The 16,993-nt window shown below is 41.1% G+C and overlaps 2 protein-coding genes across 5 annotated transcripts in view; both read right to left on the reverse strand.

Annotated features, from left to right (window-relative positions):
- LOC110968699 (uncharacterized) overlaps positions 1 to 582 on the reverse strand; it is a 30,099-nt gene extending 29,517 nt beyond the window's left edge. The window contains exon 1 of one of the 4 annotated variants that reach the window (XR_007941046.1): positions 131 to 582. Coding sequence is in view for 1 of the 4 variants with exons in the window: in XM_051946015.1 (XP_051801975.1) it covers positions 131 to 182 (52 nt within the window). In the remaining 3 variants the exon portion in view is untranslated. The remainder of the gene's footprint in view (positions 1 to 130) is intronic. The other 3 variants (XR_007941047.1, XR_007941045.1, XM_051946015.1) reach the window with 3 other exon arrangements.
- A 15,875-nt stretch (positions 583 to 16,457) lies between these two features.
- Positions 16,458 to 16,993, reverse strand: part of wu:fc21g02 (uncharacterized) — a 94,127-nt gene continuing 93,591 nt past the window's right edge. Inside the window, exon 15 of the transcript XR_007940879.1 lies at positions 16,458 to 16,509. The gene's annotated coding sequence lies outside the window, so the exon portion shown is untranslated. The remainder of the gene's footprint in view (positions 16,510 to 16,993) is intronic.

Consider the following 16,993-nt stretch of genomic DNA (forward strand, 5'->3'; position numbering starts at 1 on the left):
CAGTTTATTTCTTGGAACGTGTCGGCGTCTGACTGAGTCGAACTAAACCTCTGGAGCTAATGCTAATGCTAATTCTGGGTTATTTTCTCTTTCTATTATTCGGTTTGTTGTGAAAGTAGTAAACACTTACCAGCAGTCATGAACAGAACGGCTGAGATGATGAAGGCAGTGATGAGATCCATGACGGGAACACTGATCAACAAGTTCAGGTAGAAGACAGGAGGAGAAGAGACGACACAAACCAGATGAAGACGCCACCGATGATGAGAGAGGAAGTGATGCAGAACTGCTCCTGCTCAGTTCTGTCTTTCTCCATGCAGTGAATCACTTCATCCCCAGAACAATGCTGCTGCTGCTGCTGCTGCAAACGTGCACATTTCCTCCCTTCAAAGCGAGCTCGGTGAAGACAGGCAGAAAGGGGTGGGGAAAGTCAAGAAGACCGAAGCAAGGAAGGAGGAGGAGGATGTAGGAGGAAGAGCTGAAGGAAGAGATACGTGACTCGAGAGACCAAATCTGCTTCTCTTAAACATGTTTGTGAGGTAAAATCCTCTGCCAGTGCTGGAGGTGGCTGAGGTCACCATGTGCTGGATCGTAGTGTAACGTGTCGCGTGTGAAATTAAAATAAATAAAAGTGCAGATATGTCACTCGGTGGATAAGACACCGAGTTCAGTTTTCAGCTCCTCTCCTCAGGAATCAGCTCCCAAACTCTGTACTGTTCAGATTAACGCTGTCCTCTTTGATCAAACTTAAAGCGGCTCAGGTGACGTTCAGTTCTGCTGCTGAAGGTTTAGACTGCAGACGAACTTCATTGAGCTCCTCTACATAACAATAATAATAACCTTATTTGTATAGAACACTTCAGAAGAACATTCACAAAGTGCTTTAACAGATAGAACACAGTGATAAAAGAAATTTACAGGAAGGCAAGTCTATAAATGTGGGTTTTAAGAAGTGATTTCAAAGATTCTGCTGATCTATCTCCTCTGGAAGAACGTTCCAAAGCCGAGGTCCTGATGAGAAGGTCCAGTCACCCTTGGATTTAGGCCTCGACTTTGGAACGACTAGGAGGAACCCACCTGAGGATCTAATGAGGACATGGATAAGTTTTTCAAAGTCTTACCCAGAGAGGATTGATTTAATTTTGGCGATGGTTCTTATCTGGAGGAAGCAGGACTGATGTGGGGGGTGAAACTGAGGTCAGATTCAAACAGGACGCCTAGATTCCTGACCACGAGCGTTACGTTTGTGGATAGAGGAACGAGGAAGTTAGCGGTGAGGCTGTTGTAGGGGTTTGGAGGGTTGATTTGGAGTTGTTTAATTGTGAGATATTTTGTGCCGTCCAACGGTTTATATCATTTTAACAGTTAAAAACAGATGCTAGGCTTTCAGAGGGAGGTATAAATGTGTGTCGTCTGTGTAGCAATGAAAACAAACATGGTGATAATTTGACAGAGCAGGAGCATGTCAATAGAGAATAAAACTGGGCCTAAAATTGAGCCTTGCGGTACACCACAAGTAAGAGGTTAGTCAGTTTTCTCTTTCCCCTAACCCAACCACAGAGGACTGCTCTGAGCAAAGGGAATTGAAAAGGAACTATGGATGTGTTCAGTTTCTCTGTTTGAAATGTGTTGAATAGAATTAAATTATCGTTAGCTGAGCAGCTAGCTAACAGCACTAATATCATTGCAAGGCTCTTGTAATTCTGAAGTAAAATGTTTGAGCAGTAATTTAATCTTTCCTCCCTTTTAATTTTATCAATCAAACATTCCAAAGGCAATGTTTTTACTGGAAATAGTTCAGGAAAGCTGCAGGTGATTTTTCCTAGGATAGTGAAGGCATGATCAAACCTGCTTTTCACAAATGTTTTAAAAAGCAAAAACTGACATCTGTCATTTGGAGTTCATGCAGACCCTTAGTTTAGTACTTTGTAGAAGCTTTTACAGGTTTCAGCTGAAAGTTTCACCTGGATTTGATCAGCTAATCCAGAGGTGTCAAAGTCATCTGAGTCCAGGTTCCAATTCAGCCCAGTTTAATCTCCAGTGGACCAGTTTTACTGTATGATCAAAACCACTAAAGTCAGATAAAAAAGACATAAAAACAAAAACGATAAAATGTTACAAAAATGAGACACAAAATGTCAAAAAAAATGAGACAAACAAAACGAAATAAAACAAAAAAACGGACAAAAATTAGACAAACAGGTTACAAAGCAACGAAAAACTTGGAAATGACAAAAACGAGACAAAAACCAAATTGGCACACAAAACAACGAATAAAGTAAAACACAAAACGACAAAAACAAGAGACGAAAGTCTGACAAAGAAAACAACAAAAATAAGACAAAATCTGACAAAAATGAGACACAAAGAGACAAAAGAACAAAGAACAATCTAGTATTTTACTTTCTGATCCAAACAACTTGTCATGGTCTAGAAATGATTTTAAATTTATAGTTTTACTAATTTACAATCTGCAGTTAATGTCTTCTCTGTAATTTTTACACTTTGATTGGACCCTCTGGAGGACCACTTTTGGACCACGGGCCTCATGTCGGACCCTCTGAGTTAATCCATTGTGTCTGAAGAACAGTTCATGGTTTCTGCATCCCTGATGAGGACTTTAATGTGAGAAGTGGGATTTCTACAGTACATAGGTGTCTAATGGGGATCTGAGGACCTGATGAGGTCCAACAGATCCTCTGAAGAACTTTAGTGTGGACTGGAGGCATCTGTGGACTGACATGTTGGTTTGTTTGAATTTGTATAAAGACACACGTCACATTAGCATTCAGTAGGAGGAAGCCGGCCTTCTGTTGGGTGTTCTAACGTTCTACATTCTCATTGATGCATCCAGATGACAGCTCAGAGTTCTTAAATGACTGGAGGTGTGAATGGTGCTTCAACTGCTCCAGAAGCGTCTGATGGGTTGTCATCGAGTTCTTTTTTAGGTTTGCTTGTTGAACGGATGCACAGTAGAACCCAGAGTGGACTTGTGATGTGATTGTGAACTGGATTAGACACCTCCACCACAAAACACCTTTTGGAACGCTGACTTGAACTTTTAATGGGCTGGAATTAATCCCTGGCTGCTGGTTTATGACTGAGGAGGGTTAAATATAATGTTCTAACTATAATGTTCTGTTAAACCCTTCTAACACACACACACACACACACACACACACACACACACACACACACACACAAAGCTTTGAATGTCTTAAACAACATTCTGCTGCTCTATAATGATCACATTCTTGGAAATACTTTCTGCTGAGAACATTTTAATAAGATGAGTGTGATATTACGTTGTTGGAACTGTTTTTAGAGAATGTCATCCTACGTTTAACCCTCCTGTCGTCCTGTGGGTCAAAATGACACATTTTAAAGTTTGAAAATGTGGGGGGGAAAAAAAATTTACAGAGAAACTTCTGATGTCCACATTTTCAACTTTTGGGAAATCTTTGAACATTTTTGCTGGAAAAAATGAAATGTTAAAAATGTTTCTTAAGAACATTCACAAAAAATCAACCAAAATCCAGTGAATTTCACTGGATTTGGATTTTTTTCTGAATGTTCTTAAGAAAATATTAGAAGTTTGACTGTTATATATGTTATCACTGTAGATATTTTTAGGATTTTTTTGGAAGATATTGACTCATTTTTTGAAAATATTTACAAGAATTTTCTTGCCAAACTTGGCGGATTTTTTTGAAAAATAAAACTCTGAAGGGAAACTTTTAAGGAATTATTGGAATGTTCTTGCTGAAGGTTTCGCACCTTTTCAGAAATTTGGGGAATCTTTTTTTGCTGGATTTTTGTTTGTTTTTCAGACAAGGAAACTATTTCTGGTGCCTGTAAATGAAGACAACAGGAGGGTTAAGGAGAACATTGTGAACCACCAGGTGAAACGGTTTCTGTGTTTCTTTTTTCAGTATGCTAATAAACCAAACACTAAATCTCTGATGAAACATCTTTTTCTAATAAAGTGAAACTCTTGTAGCTGTGGGCGTCTGCGTTCCTGAACACCTCCAACACTGCCTCCTATTAGAGCGTGTTTTTAGCATGTTTTTTTTTACATCTGCGTGTCCTTAAACTGGAGTGATGTGAAGTCATAGCGATGCATGACGGGACGCCTCACGCCTCCAGCAGCACCAGTGGAACCTTGTTAGAGCAGCTACAGAGTGAAGAAATACTGAATCTTCTGACTGACTCATCTCATCTGCTCCGTCACCTCCGTCACTCTTGGTTTCTCTCAGCATCCACAAAACTTTACGGCGCCGTATCGACGACAAAAGCCCCGAGACTTTCACTTCCTCCTCTACACTCTACGTCTAGTTTCTCATGAGGAGGAACCAGCTTCCGTTCAGCACCAGAACCAGGTTACCCTTCCTCCTCAGCAGTCAGAAGCCTTTTAGTTTGTCTGAATGACAGCAACTCATTTGTGAGTCTAAATCAGGGGTGTCCACCATGAGGCCCGTGGTCCAAAAGTGGTCCTCCAGAGGGTCCAATCCGGTCCTCAAAGTGTAAAAATTACAGAGAAGACATTAACTGCAGATTGTAAATGAGTAAAACTATAAATTTAAAATCATTTCTAGACCATGACAAATTGTTTGGATCAGAAAGTAAAATACTGGATTGTTCTTTGTTCTTTTGTTGTTTTGTCTCATTTATGTAATACATTGTCCCGTTTTTGTTGTTTATTTGTTGTTTTTTGTCATTTTCTTCTGACCTTTGTCTCATGTTTTTGTCGTTTTGTGTTTGTGATCCATCTCACTTATGGTTTTTGTCTTATTTTTTGTAATTTTGTGTTTTGGTCTAGATGTAAAGCAGCTACTTCAGGGAGGCAATAATCAACTTTAGCTCTGATATGTGTCAGTAAAACAGGCCCACTGCTTTTTAGAAGTATCCAGGACACGATGAACGTTTTGACCTGGTTCATGTAGACTCTGAGGAAAACAGCAACAGAACTAAAACCCTCCACATGTTCCCTTGATCCCATTCCAACCTCCCTTCTTAAAATTATTTTTAATCCAATATCTGAAGACATACTTGCTTCTGTAAACTAGTCCTTCCATCTGCTTTAGTTAAATCTCTTTTAAGGAAAAGGGAACCTGGACATTTTATCACTGAGCACTCATAGACCAATTTCAACCCTTTCATTTTTATGTAAAATTAGAGAAACTAGTTTTTATTAGTTGAGTGTCTTTTTACATATAAACACCAAATTAGAAAATTTTGGGAAATTTTTGAACATTTTTTGACGGAAAAATAGAAACGTTACAAATGTTTAAGAACATCCAGGAAAAAAATCAACCAAATCCAGCCAAATTCACGAAACCCGTCTACCCCCTTTAGTTTGTTTCACTTTTTATGTTCGATGTATTTTTCAATCTAAAGCACTTTGAAGTGGTTTGTTCTGAAAGGTCCTATCAATCAATCAATCAATCAAACTTTATTTATAGAGCACTTTTCATACAAAGAAAGCAGCGCAAAGAACTGTACAACATTTAAAAACATTAAAAGTAAAAAGACCCATCCCACCCTCCATATAGGCACACAACACACACACACACACAAACACACACACAAACACACACACAAACACACACAAACACACACACACACGCACACACACACACACACACACACACACACACACACACACACAAAAACACACACACACACACACACACACACACACAAACACACACATGTTTGTTTTTCTATACCGGTGGGGACTTACCATTGACTCCCATTCATATCTAACTCCTAACCCTTACCCTAACCCTAACCTTAACCATCACCAAATCAATGCCTAACCCTAAACAAACGTTTTTGCACTTTTACATTTTTATTAACAACAATATGGCCAAGAAAACGGTGTTGCCACCCGTGGGGACCTCATTTTAGGTCCCCACCGTAAGACAAGTCCCCACCTTTATAGCAAATAGTCAGGTCAAAGTCCCCACCGGTATAGCAGAAACAAGTACACACACACACACACACACACACACACACACACACACACACACACACACACACACAAATACACACACACACACTCTTACCACTGGCTGTAGGAAGACATGGTGTCGCACTGACGATTGTGGAAAACGCCTCCATTGGGGCCGTCCACACCGGGAGGAGTTTTAAAGGCAGTGGAGAAGACACCCGTCTGAAGAGAACGGTTCATTATGGTTAAAAACTGTTCCTCAGAGAATCCACAAAATGATTTTAAGAGTGGTGTGGGAATAGGATCTAAAAGGCAGGTTGTTGGGTTTACTGGGGAGAAAACTCGACCAAGTGTCCTTGCATCAACCAGGACAAAACTCTCCAGGGTTTCCTCAGGCAAGGACAGCAGATCAGATGTGTTAAAAGGTAAGACTTGGTGGGATAAAAGGCTGGATCTGATGTCCTTGATCTTGGTTCTGAAGTGGTCTGCAAAGTTCTCCCAAAGTGTCAGATGGTGTCTTAAAAGCTTTATTAAAATGAATACCTGTTAAAACATTAAAAGTGGAGAAGAGGAACCGGAGGTTGTTTTTATGTTCTGTGATGAATTGTGAGAAATGAGAAGTTCTTTCCTGTTTCACTGCATTATTGTAGGTTTTGAGTCGTTGACGTAGGATTTCGTAGTGAACTTCCTCCATTTCCTTTCAGCACTCCTGCAGTTTCTTTTTAATTGATTGATTCTAAAGAAATACATTTTGTTTTGAACTGTGGACCCCAGCTTTTTAACCTGAAATCCTGCTTTGTTGTACAGACCTGGGATCTCTTGAGCTTCCAGCCTGATAAACAAGTTCTTGAACCCGACATAACCCAAGTGAAGAGGACAGCACAGAAGATAAAACCCACCATGTACGTCTAAATGAAGCCAATCACAGAGCTGCAGAGGAGAAAAAAACGATGGCGTCTCTGCAACCAAGAGAAAGTTTGCTGCACAGTTTCACTTTCTGTGATCAGAATATGGAACAAACTATCGTTTTACAGTAAAAACTATCCCAATATTAGCTATTTAACGCTCCTGTTGTCCTCATTTAACAGAAAATATGGTTTGTTTGTCTGAAAAAAATCCAAAAATTCAGCAAAATCTCCAAATTTCTGAAAATTTGCAAAACCTTTAGGAAGAAAATTCCAATAATTCCTTAAAAGTTTTATTTAAAAAAAATACCCCAAATTTGGCAAGAAAATTCTTGTAAATTTTTTCAAAAAATGAGTAAAAATCTTCCAAAAAATCCTAAAAATATGTAAAATGATTCCATATATATCAGTTCTAAAATTTTCTTTAAGAACATTCAGAAACAAAAATCCACCAAAATCCAGTGAAATTCAGTGGATTTTGGTTGATTTTTGTGTGAATGTTCTTCAGAAACATTTTTAACATTTCTTTTTTCCACCAAAAAATGTTCAAAGATTTCCCAAAACTGTGAAAATGTGGACATCAGAAGTTTCACTGTGAAAATATATTTTTTCTCCACATTTTCAAACTTTAAAATGTGTCAATTTGACCAATAGAATGACACGAGGGTTAAGGAAATCACTGCATGACCCACTGTCATATCCATTATTATTAGGGTCCGAGCACCGAGGGTGCGAAGGACAGGCGGTGCCAGGGCACCGACTGTCCAAGGAACCAGCGGTGCCAAGGACCCTATTGAAACCCTAGGGTTTATTATTATTATTATTATTATTATTTTTTTTTTTTTTTTTCTCCCGTAAAGTAAATTGGCTTTTTGGCGGCCTTATCATACTCCAAAACGCGTGAAATTTGGCATGCACATCAGGACTGGCGAAAAATTTGATATTTTATGGGAGTTGCGCATGTGCGTGGCAAAATGGCTCTATAGCGCCACCTGCAAACTTGAAAAAGTAGTCATTAGGCCAACTGCCACAATGTTTCATGTACAGCTACAATATTTGGTGGGCATATGCAGAACATCCGGACACACCAAAAAGTCAATTACAGCCACGCCCTAAACCCAACAGGAAGTCGGCCACCTTCAATTTGCTGTAAATTTTTCAAACTTAATCGCTCCTCGGGAAACGACTTGCCTTTTTGGCGGCCTTATCATGAACCAAAACGCGTGAAATTTGGCGTGCACATCAGGACTGGCGAAAAATTTGATATTTTATGGGAGTTGCGCATATGTGTGAAAAAATGGCTCTATAGCGCCACCTGCAAAATTGAAAAAGTGGTCATTAGGCCAACTTCCACAATGTTTTATTTACAGCTACAATATTTGGTGGGCATATGCACCACATCAGGACACACCAAAAAGTCAATCACAGCCACACCCTAAACCCAACAGGAAGTCGGCCATCTTGAATTTGCTGTACATTTGTCAAAATTTATAGCTCCTAGTGGATAAGTCTGAGAGAACTGAAATTTGGCCAGTACATGCACCAGACCTTTCTGATGAAAAGTTATCAAAAACTCAACCAGAAGCCAAAAGGTGTGGCCATGGCGGAGCCTCAAACAACTGATCCTTCGCCATGAAACAGGAAGTGGTGTCTAATTCTTCTCAACATGCTCCAATCTGCCTGAAACTTTACATGTATGATGACAGTCCTGTCCTGATGTCATCCACATAGGGATATTCATTGACAGTCATAGCGCCACCTTGTGGTTTCAGGAAATAGACATCTTTTACACTTTCATGCCCTATTGTTACCCAGTTGATCATATTCACTTCAAATGCAGTGACAACAGCCTAAACACATTGATGATGCATCCCAGTGAAAATGGTGACTTGTCATCAAAGGGCGTGTCTGTGGCGGCCAAACCAATTTCGATGTTTCGCCATGAAAATTTAACGATTCATATCTCAGCTGAACAACATCCTATCTGCCTCAGACTTCACATGCTGGATACCAGGTCCAGTCTGAACACATCCACACTCATAAATTTTGAAAAAGTCATAGCGCCACCTGTTGGTAATAGTAAGTTTAAGGCCTTATATTTTCAGGTACAATGGCCCCAAACTTGGTGATATCATGCTGGAAATTGGTCAGTCGAGTCTTCACCTCTTGACAATCACACACTGTGAAGGGTGTGACATTTCATGTAACGCTGTTGCCGTAGCAACCAAATATCGCCATGAAAAACAAAGCCCTTTCTGACAGGTTAGGAATACTCCAATGCTCACAAAAATTACCACACACATCACCATTGACCCAAGGAACAACACTGTATGCATCTCGGCACTGCACATGCTATAGCGCCCCCTACAGTATTTTTAACAAACAGCCCCCCCAGCACGTTTCACCTACATCCATGAAATTTGGGAGGCTTATAGAGCACATCAGGACGCACAAAAAAGCCTCTTGGAGCCATGTCCTAAACCCAACAGGAAGTCGGCCATCTTGGATTAATTGTGAGATTTTTGATGATTTTTCTCATTTTTGAGAGTTAATACCTCCTAGGGGATAATTCCAGGAGACCTGAAATTTTGTCAGTCCACACAGCAGGACTTGGTTTGGAAAAGTTATCAAAAGTTTAACCAGAAGCCAAATGGCGTGGCCATGGCGACCATCAGCGTTTTGATGCTTCGCCATGAAACATCAACTGCTGTATAACTCTCCTCTGCATGCTCCAATCTCCCTCAAACTTTCCATGTGTGATCACAATCCAATCCTGATCACATCTACAGGCCAACAGACACTCTCAGTCGCAGCGCCACCTGATGGAGGGACAGTAAATGCTGTATAACTGGCCTCTACATGATCAAATCAGCCTGAAACTTTTCATGAGTGATCAGAGTCCAACCCTCATCACATCCACTGTGTGAAATACACTCTGAGTTACAGCGCCACCTGGTGGATAGACAGGAAATGCTCTATAACTGCTCTGAACATGCTACAGTCTGGCTGAAATTTTAAATGTATGATTGGACTCTGGTCCAGATGCGATTCAGAGGCCGACATACACTCTCAGTCACAGCGCCACCTGGTGGACGTGCGTGGATTCACGACCAGCGTGGATGCGAGGACCCGTCCATCGCTGCTTGCAGCTTTAATTATTATTATTTTTTTTTTTTTTTCTCCCGTAAAGTAAATTGGCTTTTTGGCGGCCTTATCATACTCCAAAACGCGTGAAATTTGGCATGCACATCAGGACTGGCGAAAAATTTGATATTTTATGGGAGTTGCGCATGTGCGTGGCAAAATGGCTCTATAGCGCCACCTGCAAACTTGAAAAAGTAGTCATTAGGCCAACTGCCACAATGTTTCATGTACAGCTACAATATTTGGTGGGCATATGCAGAACATCTGGACACACCAAAAAGTCAATTACAGCCACGCCCTAAACCCAACAGGAAGTCGGCCATCTTCAATTTGCTGTAAATTTTTCAAACTTAATCGCTCCTCGGGAAATGACTTGCCTTTTTGGCGGCCTTATCATGAACCAAAACGCGTGAAATTTGGCGTGCACATCAGGACTGGTGAAAAATTTGATATTTTATGGGAGTTGCGCATATGTGTGGAAAAATGGCTCTATAGCGCCACCTGCAAAATTGAAAAAGTGGTCATTAGGCCAACTTCCACAATGTTTTATTTACAGCTACAATATTTGGTGGACATATGCACCACATCAGGACACACCAAAAAGTCAATCACAGCCACACCCTAAACCCAACAGGAAGTCGGCCATCTTGAATTTGCTGTACATTTGTCAAAATTTATAGCTCCTAGTGGATAAGTCTGAGAGAACTGAAATTTGGCCAGTACATGCACCAGACCTTTCTGATGAAAAGTTATCAAAAACTCAACCAGAAGCCAAAAGGTGTGGCCATGGCGGAGCCTCAAACAACTGATCCTTCGCCATGAAACAGGAAGTGGTGTCTAATTCTTCTCAACATGCTCCAATCTGCCTGAAACTTTACATGTATGATGACAGTCCTGTCCTGATGTCATCCACATAGGGATATTCATTGACAGTCATAGCGCCACCTTGTGGTTTCAGGAAATAGACATCTTTTACACTTTCATGCCCTATTGTTACCCGGTTGATCATATTCACTTCAAACGCAGTGACAACAGCCTAAACACATTGATGATGCATCCCAGTGAAAATGGTGACTTGTCATCAAAGGGCGTGTCTGTGGCGGCCAAACCAATTTCGATGTTTCGCCATGAAAATTTAACGATTCATATCTCAGCTGAACAAGATCCTATCTGCCCCAAACTTCACATGATGGACACCAGGTCCAGTCTGAACACATCCACACTCATAAATTCTGAAAAAGTCATAGCGCCACCTGTTGGTAATAGTAAGTTTAAGGCCTTATATTTTCAGGTACAATGGCCCCAAACTTGGTGATATCATGCTGGAAATTGGTCAGTCGAGTCTTCACCTCTTGACAATCACACACTGTGAAGGGTGTGACATTTCATGCAACGCTGTTGCCGTAGCAACCAAATATCGCCATGAAAAACAAAGCCCTTTCTGACAGGTTAGGAATACTCCAATGCTCACAAAAATTACCACACAGATCACCATTGACCCAAGGAACAACACTGTATGCATCTCGGCACTGCACATGCTATAGCGCCCCCTACAGTATTTTTAACAAACAGCCCCCCCAGCACGTTTCACCTACATCCATGAAATTTGGGAGGCTTATAGAGCACATCAGGACGCACAAAAAAGCCTCTTGGAGCCATGTCCTAAACCCAACAGGAAGTCGGCCATCTTGGATTAATTGTGAGATTTTTGATGATTTTTCTCATTTTTGAGAGTTAATACCTCCTAGGGGATAATTCCAGGAGACCTGAAATTTTGTCAGTCCACACAGCAGGACTTGGTTTGGAAAAGTTATCAAAAGTTTAACCAGAAGCCAAATGGCGTGGCCATGGCGACCATTAGAGTTTTGATGCTTCGCCATGAAACAACAACTGCTGTATAACTCTCCTCTGCATGCTCCAATCTGCCTCAAACTTTCCATGTGTGATCACAATCCAATCCTGATCACATCTACAGGCCAACAGACACTCTCAGTTGCAGCGCCACCTGTTGGAGGGACAATAAATGCTGTATAACTGGCCTCTACATGATCAAATCAGCCTGAAACTTTTCATGAGTGATCAGAGTCCAACCCTCATCACATCCACTGTTTGAAATACACTCTGAGTTACAGCGCCACCTGGTGGTGGATGGGCAGGAAATGCTGTATAACTAGTCTGAACATGCTCCAATCTGGCTGAAATTTTACGTGTCATTAAACTCTGGTCCAGATGTGATTCAGAGGCCAGCACACACTCTCAGTCACAGTGCCACCTGGTGGACGTGCATGGATTCGCCGACCAGCGTGGATGCGAGGACCCGTCCATCGCTGCTTGCAGCTTTAATTAGATTATATAGTTTGTTGGAAGGCTCTACACTGGCGCCCTCTGGTGGCAGGATAGTTAAACCATCCAGGAGCAGGAACATCGGGTTAATCAGGTCAGTGGATCAACAACAGGAAGAAGAGCAGCAGAACAAGCAGAAGAGTTGATCCAAAGTGGACCTCTACTGAGCCAAAGCTTTAAAGGCCTCCACATCGCTCTAATCATGGACTGCATGGAGACAATCAGCTGTTCTTACGCTCCATAAATCACTGAAGATCACTGCACCACCTTCACCTGGAGGAGCCTACTGAACCAAAGGATCAGTTTGATATTCTGATTAATGATTTAAAATAGAGGAGACCAAGTCATCTTAGTCCAGGTTCCACATCCAGTCCAGTCTGATCTCCAGTAAAACCAGTAAAACCAGTAAACCACAGCACAATAACCTAGAAATAACCACAACTCCTAATGGTTCCTTTGTTCTAGTGCAAAAATGTTCACATTTAAGGAATTACCTTTTTACTAAACATCATGAACAACCTGACATTTCTGAAATTTCAGCCTCAGTTTATCATTTCCACATTACAACTTCCAGATGCAGTACTCCAGGACTGAGAGCATCCTGGTGTACTGCATCACAGTGTGGTATGCTGGGTGGACTGCAGCCAACAGGAGAGCGCTGCAGAGAGTGATCAGCTGCCCAGAAGATCACTGGCTGCCCCCTCCCCTCCCTGGACCATATGGCAGCAGAGCTCCAAACATTATTAAGGACCCACCCCACCCCAGCCACAATCTGTTCCACCTTCTGCCCTCTGGTCGGCGCTACAGAGCACAGAAAAAGAGAACAAATAGACTCAGGGACAGTTTCTTCCCCAGAGCCATCAGTGCTCTGAACAACAAGAAGACATGAACACAATAACATCACTGGGAACACGCTTTATACATGCAATCTTGTGCAATATTCATTTCACACTGAATCTCCACTCTCCTCCAAGAACAACATGTGAAGTCACTTTATCAGAATGTGCAATTTAAAGCTCTTGTTTTGTCCATAATTGCCGTTCTCTCTCTTTGTATTTTACTGTATTTTTATCGTATTTTATTCTATTTTTATTTATTTCTTTACTGTAATGTATATATTTTTCTTAACACCAAATGGAGCAGCGCTTCCAATTTCATTGTATACCCGTTATACAATGACAAGACAATGACTATTCTATTCTATTCTATTCTATTCTATTCTATTCTGTTCTATTCTACAACTTCCAGATCACAGAGTGTCTACAAAGGAACACAACATTTAGTCATCTGGAAGTGAACAATCTAGTATTTTACTTTATGATTAAAATGACAAATGTGAGACAAAAAAAAGACAAAAAACAACAAAAACAAGACAAAATGTTACAAAAACGAGACAAAACGACAAGAGAGAAACAAAATGACAAAAAATGAGACAAATGGCATGAAGCAAACGAAAGAGTCAAAAAATTAAACAAAAAAGTTCCAAATCAGCAAAAAAATGACAAATGACAAAAATGAGACAAAAATGACACAAAAAACAATGAATAAAGCAAAGCACAAGATGACAAAAATAAGACAAAAACCACAAGCGAGACAAAAACGAGAAACAAAATGACAAAAATGTGAGAGAAATAAAGACAAAAAGACAAAAAGCAACAAAATCAAGCCAAACTATTTCAAAAAATGAGACAAAAGAACAAAGAACAATCCAGTATTTTACTTTATGATCCAAACAACTTGTCATGGTCCAGAAATGATTTTAAATTTATAGTTTTACTAATTTACAATCTGCAGTTAATGTCTTCTCTGTAATTTTTACACTTTGAGGACCGGATTGGACCCTCTGGAGGACCACTTTTGGACCACGGGCCTCATGGTGGACACTCCTGGATTAAAAAACACAGTTTGAACCAAATCCATATTAATAACTCGACTGAAGGATTTTGGAGTTCTACATAAAGAACGATGGCAGGAGGATCTCTGTGTGCACTGTGAACCACAAACATGGACGGTTTTCTCAGAAGACTGAAGTCAGAACCAGGCTGCAGATGTTCTATGATTTGGTGGTGGGAAGGTTCATCTTCTACTGATGCTAACAGACTCAACGAGCTCATCAGGAGAAACTATCTTATCCTAAACAAACCAAAGACCAGCCACATGGTAAATGACTGGACCCAAACAGCTATCACACCTTTAGCCATCTTCTTCCAGAGTCCTTCTGAGCAGTGGCGGTTTTTCACGGAGGCCAAGGGAAGCCTGGCTTCCCCAAAAAATATGCAAGAAAGAAAAAATAGAAATAATCTTCACCACTATGTATTTTATGTTTTATATTTTGGTCATTCCTTGTTGTCAAAACACTACATCAGGCATTTCTGCTTTGTGAGGAGCAAAACAGCGCCCCTCTTGTCGAGCTCTTTTTGTGCATTACACTACGTCTGTCATGCCCTCTGCACTGTCTGTCTGTTCAGAGGCCAGCTTCACCTTGCCTCCCTTAGAGAAAAAAACAGCCCGTATTAGCCAATCAGACTGAAGCAAGGCTCATTGCTTAATGGTCGATGCATCATTAAAAAAACATAAGGGAGGCCAGATCAAATCTGGCTTCCAACCAATCACAAACTGTGATGAACAATACACACACTAATGCAGCTGTCCCACCAGGCGCCAGCAAGCCCACACAGCAAGTATAGCCATCAAGCTAGCCAGAGAACGGATGGTGACAGGGACCTTGAGTTTCTTGTAAAAAATGACTTCACCAAACTTCCTTTTGAAGTTCAACTGCAAGTCAAAAGTGACGGTAGGCCAACTCCAAAGCTCAATCTAACTAAGTGTAGAGCTAATGGAAAAGCTCGCTCTTTTTGTGAAGCTAACTATGCCAGAAACGAGTGGCTAACAGGAAGTGCCAAGCTTAACCGGCTTTTCTGCTGGCCATGTCTCCTATTTGACCGGTCTACCGGCTCCCTGAACAACCCCTGGAGCACTTAACCTCTTTTTTTAATTTTCACTGAAATGAATGAGAAGTCGGTAGAATAAAGGTACTGTAACAGTAGGCTGATTTGTTTACATGAAAATAACAGTTAAAACACAGAATCTAATTTGTTGTTCACACTGGCTTCCTCGGTAATTTTGGTCACGGGCCGCCACTGCTTCTGAGTAAGAATCCATCCTCAGTTCTCCTCAGGTTCTTCCAGACCAACTCAGACGCTCCACTGTTCTTCTGACTAGAAGATCCATCAGCAGAAGCTTCTCTGCAGCACCACAACCTGCACCTAGATAACTTCGAGTCACTGAAACTTGGTTCAACCTTCCAAATTCTCTTTACTACCACACGGAAATCCCTCCAAAATGCTAAATAGCCGACCATCAAATTAGCCTCTGCATCCAGGTCCGGTCTGTTGATCCTTTCTTCTCAGAACACCATATTTCACTCTAACATTGACCCAATATTACAGTGAAATATGGTGTTCTCTTCCTTCCTTTTTCCTTCACTCACATTCACCGCCTTGTTTGTTTTGTGTTGTTAGTTGTCTTCATGTTTTATTGTTGTGTCACAGTTACTTGTTGTTACTGTGTTCTCTAACAAAGTTACACTACCAGTAAGCAGTTTGGACTCACCTTCTCATTTAATGGTTCTTCTTTCTCTTCATGAATATTTCCATTGTAGATTCTTACTGAAGGCATCAGAACTATGAATGAACACATCTGGAATTATGTAGGAAACAGAAAAGTGTGAAATATGTCAGAATATGTTTTATATTTTAGATTCTTTGCTTTGATTCCTGCTTTGAACACTTTTGGCGTTCTCTGGATGAGCTTCAGGAGGTAGAACCTGAAATGGTTCTCCAACAGTCTTGAAGGAGTTCCAGAGATGATGAGCATTTGTTGGTCCTTCTACCTTCACTCTGTGGTCCATCTCATCCTAAACCATCTGCATTGGGTTTAGGTCAGGTGACTGTGGAGGCCAGGTCATCTCCATCATCTCCTTCTTGGTCAGATAGTCCTTCACAGCCTGGAGGTGTGTTTGGGGTCATTGTCCTGTTGGAGAATAAATGATGGTCCAACTAAACCAAACTGATGGGATGTCATGTGGCTGTAGGATGCTGTGGTAGCCATGTTGGTTCAGGGTTCCTTCAGTTTAGAATAAATCCCCAACAGAGACCATCATACCTCCTCCTCCATGCTTCATGGTGGAACCATGCATGTAGAGACCATCACACTTCCTCCTCAATGCTTCATGGTGGGAACCATGCATGTAGAGACCATCATACCTCCTCCTCCATGCTTCACAGTGGAACCATGCATGTTGAGAGCATCATACCTCCTCCTCCATGCTTCATGGTGGGAACCATGCATTTAAAGACCACCATACCTCCTCTGCCATTCTTCATGGTGGAACCATGCATGTAGAGATCATCCCTTCACCTTTTCTGGTCTCACAAGGACATGACAGATTGAACCAAACATCTCAGATTTGGACTCATCAGACCAAAGCCCAGATCTCCACTGGTCTAACGTCCATTCCTGGTGTTTCTGGGTCCAAACTAATCTCTTCTGCTTGCTGCTTTTCCTTAGTAGTGGTTTCTGAGCAGCTGTTGGACCACAAAGACCTGATTGGTCAGTCTCCTCTGAAAAGTTGATGTAGAGATCTGTC

This window comes from Acanthochromis polyacanthus, chromosome 3 (genome assembly GCF_021347895.1).
Source record: "Acanthochromis polyacanthus isolate Apoly-LR-REF ecotype Palm Island chromosome 3, KAUST_Apoly_ChrSc, whole genome shotgun sequence".
Classification (NCBI taxonomy): Eukaryota; Metazoa; Chordata; class Actinopteri; family Pomacentridae; genus Acanthochromis; species Acanthochromis polyacanthus.